The following is a 9,259-nucleotide window of genomic DNA, read 5'->3' as shown; positions in this document are numbered from 1 at the left end:
CTATGAGCTCAGACCTGATGAAATTGAAGCATTTTTCCTTGCTTGCTATGAGCTCAGACCTGATGGAACTGGAAGCTTTTTATCTTGCTTGCTATGAGCTCAGACCTGATGGAATTAGAGCTTTTTTTCCTTGCTTGCTATGAGCTCAGACCTGATGAAATTGAAGCTTTTCTTACTTGCTATGAGCTCAGACCTGATGGAATTGAAGCTTTTTTCCTTGCTTGCTGAGCTCAGACCTGATGGAATTAGAGCTTTTTTCCTTGCTTGCTATGAGCTCAGACCTGATGGAATTGAAGCTTTTTTTCCTTGCTTGCTGAGCTCAGACCTGATGGAATTGAAGCTTTTTTCCTTGCTTGCTGAGCTCAGACCTGATGGAATTGAAGCTTTTTTCCTTGCTTGCTGAGCTCAGACCTGATGAAATTGAAGCTTTTCTTACTTGCTATGAGCTCAGACCTGATGGAATTGAAGCTTTTTTCCTTGCTTGCTATGAGCTCAGACCTGATGGAATTGAAGCTTTTTTCCTTGCTTGCTGAGCTCAGACCTGATGGAATTAGAGCTTTTTTCCTTGCTTGCTATGAGCTCAGACCTGATGAAATTGAAGCATTTTTCCTTGCTTGCTATGAGCTCAGACCTGATGGAATTGAAGCTTTTTTCCTTGCTTGCTGAGCTCAGACCTGATGGAATTGAAGCTTTTTTCCTTGCTTGCTATGAGCTCAGACCTGATGGAATTGAAGCTTTTCTTACTTGCTATGAGCTCAGACCTGATGGAATTGAAGCTTTTTTCCTTGCTTGCTATGAGCTCAGACCTGATGAAATTGAAGCTTTTTTCCTTGCTTGCTATGAACTCAGACTTTTTGAAATTGAAGTTTTTTTTCCTTGCTTGCTATGAGCTCAGACCTGATGAAATTGAAGCATTTTTCCTTGCTTGCTATGAGCTCAGACCTGGTGGAACTGGAAGCTTTTTATCTTGCTTGCTATGAGCTCAGACCTGATGGAACTGGAAGTTTTTTTCCTTGCTTGCCATGAGCTCAGACCTGATGGAACTGGAAGTTTTTTATCTTGCTTGCCATGAGCTCAGACCTGATGAAACTGGAAGTTTTTTATCTTGCTTGCCATGAGCTCCGACCTGATGAAGGGGAAAAAAAAAAACCCAAGCCAATAAGCATGATACTTTTCAAATACTTTTTATTAACAACAATATGGATTCAACTTTGTCAAGAAGTTACAATTAACATTGTAATGTACTGGCTAAGGTTGTTGCAATGTCAGTGGAAGCTGCCTTCGTGCTTTCTAAGCCTGCTACCTGTCTTTTCCTCTTTCCAAGAAGTCATAAACGCTTCCAAGAGCAGATGCTACTGGATAAGTCTGGAATTGCCTCGTGTGTGGCCACAGCTGAGTGAAAATGACCACACTTGCATCCAGATGAATGAACAGGAAAATACTGACCAGCTTCCACTGTCGCTGCAGGGGACAATTCTGATTTCAAACCCCAATTACACTTTTTCTTCCCCTTTTTTTTAGATGGTGACAGCACTTTGTGTGATGTTGTAATCCGTTTAAGTCAATTAACACACTTGGGGGTTGGGGGAGAATAACAATATATGAAGTGAAGCAGAAATATCTGGGGCAAATTCTCTTCTGACCGGTATTTTCATTCAAACCTAATGAACCCAAAAGGATTGCATGATGTAGGAGTCAGGATAAAAGTTGGCCCAGAGAGGCAAGTTCATTCCTGGTGTAGGTGGGATCAGTTCCTTTAAAGTCAGTGGAACTGAGCCTGATTCTCCCAATGGAGGCTGAACTTCACCCAGTTGGGCAGTGAGTTCATTGAAGTCAGTGAAACCATCCAAAGATGAATTTAGCCTCAGGTGTTTAAACCCTTTGTTTTGGTTTGGGTTTTGGTTTTGTTTTCATTCCTTTGCTGTTCTATTTTCTTTTCCTGCTTACTCCTCTTTTCTGAGTGTTCTCCTTTCCTCTGTGCTTTAACAAAAAAAAATGTCCCTCCTCTTCTTCTCCTTTTTACATCAGTACTTTGTGCGTTGGTTTTTGGTTTGGTTTTTTATTACATGTAGTCAATGTGACATGGGTAAATTCAGCTAAGTATTAGTTTCCTCAGGAAATAACTGGAATATCACCATTTTCACTTTAGACAGATGCCCAACAAAACAAAAGGATTTGAATCTGAGCTCCTGATTCAAGAAAAAGTCCTTGAATTCTCTGGAACGAAGGCCTGAATTCCACAGAATTTTTCCTTGAGTGAGGATTGCAGGTCCCAATCCAGAAACACTACTGTGCATCAGATGTTCTACCCTACCTCAGCAATTCAGCATGATTTGACTTGTGACAGAAGAGCAGGTGAAGTCCTCCTCACCAACCCATCACCAGAGCGCTTGCTCTGAGTAGGATCATCTCAAGAACATATGGACCACCCGTGGGCACTGTGGATAAAAGTGGATGATCTTTGCAATCTTGAAGCCTAGGCTGAAAACACCATCTTCACATTTAGGTTAAAAGTAGAGATCATATCAGCCAGGAGCAAATACTATTAAAAAACCCCAAACAATTAATCATCATCAAAACTAAATTCTTCTTCTTCTTCAGTTCTCTCTTCAATCAAGTACAAGGACAAAAAGCTGATTTAGAGGGAAAAAAAAATAGAGTTATTTGGATAAGGCTTAACTCCTGAAGATCAAATTCTCCCTTCCAGCAATCCTCAAGTGGATTGTAAATCAGAACAACAGCAACAAATTAAAACGAAGTAAAAATAACAAATTGTCCTTTGTTCCTACTCACAAACAGTTCTTATTAGCTGTCATAAGCTGACTTCACTCAGCAGCTCAGGTCAAGCCTTTGAAAAGCCAGACAGGGCTTTCTTTGGTGAGACCAATGAATGGCTGCCTGTCATGATGCTGTCTTTCAAACAGAGAGAGAAAGAGCATAGAAACAGCAAACTCTTCATGAGGCAATATGAGCAAAGCTTATAAAAATCCAAACAAACATTTCTTCCTCTCCAGAATTTTCATAGAGTCACTACTCTATCAAAATTATGTTAAAAAAAAAAAAAGGAGAAAGAATAAATCCTATAGGATAAGACTTGCAGCTACAAAAATAATAATAATGGTGAGCATTAAAGGAAAGAAGAAAAAAAGGCAAACTGAAAAATGATATTAGGATTTTATCACTGCCATTTGAAAAGATTCTATCCTCTGGATTTATTAGTAACTCTGTAAAGACATCAACATTCTCATACATAATTTATAGAACTCATTCTTCTGTGCACAAAACTTGCATTCAATAAATTAACTTAAAATTAAGAGGACTCAAGCGACGTCATTTAAGGCAAAAAATAAAAGTAAGACCAAGGTTCTGTGAGATAAATTATCAGCAAAACCCAAGGCCCTGTGTAAGGGCCAAGGCTCTCCCATTGTCACCTCAATGGGGGTGCAACTCTCTGCTCGTGCAGATGAAGGTGGGAAGGTGGTGTCCAATTCATGATGCCTTGGTTTATCTGAGCTGCTCAAGGAGGGGAAGGGCTTCTCCTTGCTGATGTGCGCATGCTGCGTGCCACATCTCTTGCTCAGCTGAAGCTAAGTGCAGGTTTCTGCTCAGGCCAGCAGGAGGTTTGATGTGAAAGGTTAAGAAAGGCACCATAAACCATTAGGGGGAAAAAAAAATAAAGCCCCAAAGAAACCCTTGCAAATGTTAAAACTTTTGGATAGTGCTTGAGGCTCGCAGAGCTGTCTGGATAAACTGCGGACATTCAAATAAGTTAGTAGCGAAAGGAAGCTGAGATGTGGAAAATCCCCTATTTGTCCTCACAACATTCCCCTTGGAACCAGGCTTTTCCTACCAGCAGACTGCACAGGAAAGCAGGAGGTGCTGGATGCATGTGGGGGATGACAGGGAAACTCTATGGCAAATCAGTGGTGAGGAGATTGTGCTTCGAGGTGTCTTTTGGGGATTGAACAGCTGAAGTTTGCTCCGGTGTAAGCCATGGAACACAGTGTACCATCCGTGGACCCCATACAATGACACAATATATACACACTCTGAACAGGTTGCATTGTACTTTCACATCATAAGGTTGTCAGGTAACATCCAGGAACACTTCTGCAAAGGAAATTACGGAAGCAGGAATTGCAATGGTTTCATAGTAAACAGATCGAGTCCTTCGCCATACAATCTACAGCGTTTAGCCGCGGTTAAGACTGGAAGTGATGTTTTCTGATGGACGTAAGTGAAGTTCCCAGCAGGTCTGGGCCTTGAGGAAACACTGCCCTGAGTGAGCTGGCACTGGCACCCCCATACATTCGCTGTTTCTCCTCCTAGAAGAGAAGCTGAGCCCGGCTGGGGCTGCGTATAAGCCACTGGTGCAGGGGTATATACCTGGGGCGGGGAGGCAACGCACCCTTCAGCTGGCAAGGGTGAAAGCCTGTGCAGGCTCCCCAGGGTTCTCCCAGCGGCCAAGCCTTGCTGAGGATGTGCAGATAGGCACTGCCACCGCTCCCGCATCTCTCAGCGGGAGGGAAGTGCAGGTTAAGGTAAGAACAAAGAGGATGTATCAAGCTCGGTCTGATGTAGGCTTTGACTTGGAAAACTCGGGTATTAGGAGGAAGGAGACCGAAGGTCTTTTCTTGGAACGTTCACAAGAAACGACTGCAGCTGTGACACAGTGTTGAGCTTGAACTGCTTTCCCCTCTCTCCTCCCTTTTCCTTTAACAAGCAAGCAAACAGAAAACCAACCAACCAACCCCTCCCTGTGCCATCAGGGTTGGGTTTTTTTCAGTGAAGGTGGCTCTTCCTTACTTCTATTTCCATTTCTGAGTTGCCCACATGGCATTCTTTTTGCTTGGAAATAGCACTCAGCATCTGCTCTGACAGGCTGGATTTAAAAACAGATGTTTTTTAACCTCCCTTGATTTATTTTTTTCTGGAATAATTTTCCTTCCTAAATCCATACTTTATTGTAGGTTTTTTTGGGGGGTTGTTTTCTTCATTGATTGTGTTGTCTTTCTGTCTTCCCTGTTCTGTCCTCTGTTAGTTTTAGTCTGTGTTTCAGTTCCTCTTTTTCCCCTCTTTTCCCAGCCTTATGAAGTGCTCTCATGGTACCAGGTTGGGACTGCAAGGAAAAAATGCCATAATTTCCATATTGCTTCTACAACTGGTCTAGTGGAAGGTGTCCCTGCCCATGACAGGGGAGTTGGAACTAGATGACCTGTAAAGGTCCCTTCCAACCTAAGACAGATTCATAGATTCTATGGATCTATGAATATTGCTTCCTTGCCCCCACCCACTGCTGCCAAAACGTTTCAGAGTCACAAGACAGCTCCACAGTGAGACTGAAGGAGGAGAGATTCCCCCTGAATTTTTAGTGCAGACAGCCAAGTTCCCGCTTCTGAGGCCCACTCTTGTTAATACAAACTGCTGATGGCAAAAGAATGCCCTCATTAGAAAGAGCAAGGCGTGTGTCCTCCTTCTAAAGAGCAGTGGTGTGTCAGGTTCGCCTGCCACAGCACTGAATCCCCCAAAGTCAGATGGATATTGACATTCTGGTTTTCAGAGTTCAAAACAACTGATTCCTGATGAGCTAACGTGTGCCATCTTGCAACTGGGCAGCCAATTCTAATCCCATTTTACTGGTTTCCTTGGTACCTCGCTAGCAGCTGTAGATAATTTTCTTGTTGTTGTTGTAAACATAAACTATCATCTAAACCAGGACATCCTATATATAAATATTTCATCAGTTCAGAAGCAAAGTGCTTTTAAACCTTACTTTTATCTTTTTCCCCCCCCCCCACTTCTGCCCTGTAGAAAAAGGGCACTAGGTCTGAATGCTTCAAGACTGTTGCTTTTTGATACATCCTGCAGCATTAGCTTTGTAGGCAGCTCAGGGTTTACACCTAGGGTACCACACGGAAGGCTGCTGTACCGTAGGTGTAAGCCTGGATGTCAGCCATCACTTAAGACATGCATTTTCATGCAGCTGGGAGATATGGGCTCATTCAACTGCTCTGCAGATTCATCTTGGGTGTTTGTGATCTTCCTCTGGTTTCCAAGGCTTTCAGAAAGGTTCATGCTATGCTATGTGTGACTAGAGGAATGACCCAGCCAACGAAGAAAGCCCACAAGCTGTTATTTAAGTTTGACATGGAGGAGATTGAGTGCTTCTGTACCGTCCCCTGGCTTGCAGATGTTTTGAGATGATCTTGATATTCCAGTCCTTAGAGAGTCAGCAGAGAGAGTTGTTTCCACTACCGGGCGCGAGATGGCTTCAGCAGTCTCTGTTCCTGCTTCTGCCTCCAACTCTTCATCAGTTATAAACAACTTTGACTCCCTCCATTTGGAGTAGACGTCTTGGCTACCTCTGGAACCACTGGAGTCACTGCCAGCCATCTGTACATTCAGTTCTTCTGTCGACTGGATCAGGTTTTGTACAGACAGAGATTTCCCTAAGTCCATCTGCACCACAGGTTTAACTGAGAGCAGAGGTTCCCCTTCTGCATCCAGGCTTTTCCTCCAGGCGAGCTCTCTGGCAGCAGTGGGCTGTGCAACTTGTCCACTGTCCTTCGACGCAACAAGGCAAGCGGTGACGTCGGAAATGTTTTCCTGCGTGGTTACAGGGATGATGTGAACTGGCTCAGGCCTACTGATATGCTTCATGGATGAGAAAGGTGGTATTTGTAATGTGGATGGAGTTGCTGGCTTGGTTGCCTGGTTTATTTGGTTTGCTGCGCTGTTAACCGTTGCAGGTCCATCGTTTGGCACTTGCGTTGCTTGACTATGCATAGCTGGACTGAAAGCATAGTAAGCCTGAGTGCTAAATTCATTTGGTGTCAGTATAAGCTGCAGGCCACGAGGCAGATTGGCACTAGCTGATCTGGATACACATCCACTGGTTTGTGCAGAAGAGGACAAGTCCTTGCTGTCTGATGGGCTCTGGTAGTCCGAGGTCTGCTCACAGTCAAAAGCTGGCATTTGAAGGGAAGCCAAAGCGAGCGCGGACGCAGATCCCTTCCGCAGCACTTGCTGGTAAATGTCTAACAGACAGTCCAGTTTTGACTCGATGGATTGGACCTGCAGGAGGAGAGGAAAAGCTTCACATCGATGCCATGAGCTAACTTAAAACATTTGGGACCCAAGTCAAGGCAAATCTGGCCAGCGGATCGAGAGAGGCCATTCTGCCACTCTGCTTGGCTCTGGTGAGACCTCACCTGGAGTACTGTGCTCCAGCTATGGGACCCCCAGCACAAGACCTGTGGGCACGAGGATGACCACAAAGATGATCAGAGAGGTGGAGCACCTCTCCTACAAAGATGGGCTGAAAGAATTTGGGCTCTTCAGCCTAGAGAAGAGAAGGCTCTGGGGTGACCTCATAGGCTTGATATTATGGGTAGAGCAGGGCAGAGCTCATTGCTCACTACAGCTACCTGAAGGGAGGCTGTAGCCAGGTGGGGGTTGGCCTCTTCTGCCAGGCAACCACCAAGAGAACAAGGGGACACAGCCTCAAGCTGTGCCAGGGCAGGTCTAGGCTGGATGTTAGGAGGAAGTTGTTGGCACAGAGAGTGATTGGCATTGGAATGGGCTGCCCAGGGAGGTGGTGGTCACTGTCCCTGGAGGTGTTGAAGCCAAGCCTGGCTGGGGCACTTAGTGCCATGGTCTAGTTGAATGGATAGGGCTGGGTGCTAGGTTGGACTGGATGGGCTTGGAGGTGTTTTCCAGACTGATTCTATGATAATATCTGAAGGGAACCTACAGGAAGGTTGGGGAAGGACTGTTTAGAAGGGCTTCAGGTGATAGGATGAGAGGCAGTGGTTTGAAACTGGAGCAGGGTAGGTTCAGGTTGGACATAAGGAGGAAATTCTTTGCAATGAGAGTGGTGAAATACTGGAACAGGCTTTCTGGGGATGTGATTGAGGCCCTGTCTTTGGAGACATTCAAGATCAAACTTGATGTTACCCTGAGCAGCCTGATCTAGTTGGAGGTGTCCCTGCTGACTGCAGGGGAGTTGGACAAGATGACCTTTGAGGGTCTCTTCCAACCTGATGCAATCTGTGAACCTGTGACTGCTGAAGAGGAGCTTAGTATATGCAATTTGCCCTTGAAGAATCATGTCAAAAGCCATGTAAGTTTTTTGCATAAGCAAGCTGATAAAAGGGAGAGGAAAATAGTAGCCTACAATTTCTTCTTTCTTACTTCTCTGTATATGGCAAACAGTTAAGGTAATACAATTTCAGCATGCAAGTGAAGCAGATACTAGAAGAAAGAACAAAAACCATTTCACCTGTTCAGCCTTTAAAGCTAGCAATAAAATGCACAAGAGGCACAAGCACCAGAGCAGGACCAAGCAACACAGATAATCACTCTACCTGCTTCTCCACCTTGACCACACGCCCTAACATACTGAGGTCATCAGTTGTCTCACTCTCCGTGGGATTCTTCTCTCTGCTTCTTTTATCTGCTGTGATTTGTCCTTTCCCAAGGATTTGGTCAACACTGTAAGAGAAAATAAGCTGCTGTGACTCCCCAGCAGGGTGGTGATATGGAGATATTTGCCACGGCCATGCATTAGAAGTGAAAATCAGAGTGCTTCAGACAAGCACTTGACAAAGAATCACACAAGGGTGATTCTGTGAAGAAGGCAAACTTGGACCATGAGATGGATAAAGAACTGGCTTGATGGCTGCACCCAAAGAGTGGCTGCCAATGGCTCCATGGCCAAGTGCAGGCCAGTGCCAAGCAGAGTCTCTCTTGAATTGAGTGGCCCAGAACTGGACACAGCACTCAAGGTGTGGCCTGAGCAGTGCTGAGAACAGGGGCAGAAGAACCTCCCTTGTCCTGCTGCCCACACTGCTCCTGAGCCAGCCCAGGATGCCATTGGCTCTGCTGCCCACCTGGGCACTGCTGGCTCACGTTCAGCTCCTCTCTCCCAGCACCCCCAGCTCCCTCTCTGCCTGGCTGCTCTCAGCCACTCTGTCCCCAGCCTGTAGCACTGCATGGGGTTGTTGTGGCCCAAGCACAGAACCTGGCACTTGGCTTTGTTAAAACTCCTGGCACTGGACTGTGTCCATCTGTCTGGTCTGTCCAGGTGCCTCTGCAGAGCCCCCCTGCCCTCTAGCAGATCCACACATGCCCCCAACTTGGTGTCACCTGCAACTTACTGGTGGAGGACTCAGTCCTCTTACCCAGATCATCAGTAACGATACTGAACAGGACTGTGCCCAGCACCGAACCCTGGGACACACCACCAGTGCCAGCTGCC

At 45.5% G+C, this 9,259-nt stretch overlaps 1 protein-coding gene across 1 annotated transcript in view; it reads right to left on the bottom strand.

The window, feature by feature from the left end:
- Positions 1-5,821: 5,821 nt before the first annotated feature.
- Positions 5,822-9,259, bottom strand: part of KCNQ5 (potassium voltage-gated channel subfamily Q member 5) — a 259,047-nt gene continuing 255,609 nt past the window's right edge. Inside the window, exons 13-14 of the mRNA XM_064164059.1 lie at positions 8,367-8,493; positions 5,822-7,074 (exon numbers count right to left, since the gene is read on the bottom strand). Coding sequence (XP_064020129.1) covers positions 6,133-7,074; positions 8,367-8,493 — 1,069 coding nt within the window. The 3' untranslated portion in view covers positions 5,822-6,132. The remainder of the gene's footprint in view (positions 7,075-8,366; positions 8,494-9,259) is intronic.

This window comes from Pogoniulus pusillus, chromosome 25, assembly GCF_015220805.1.
Source record: "Pogoniulus pusillus isolate bPogPus1 chromosome 25, bPogPus1.pri, whole genome shotgun sequence".
NCBI lineage: Eukaryota > Metazoa > Chordata > Aves > Piciformes > Lybiidae > Pogoniulus > Pogoniulus pusillus.
The sequence above is the reverse complement of the archived record's forward strand: the minus strand, read 5'-3'. Positions and strand labels throughout refer to the sequence as shown.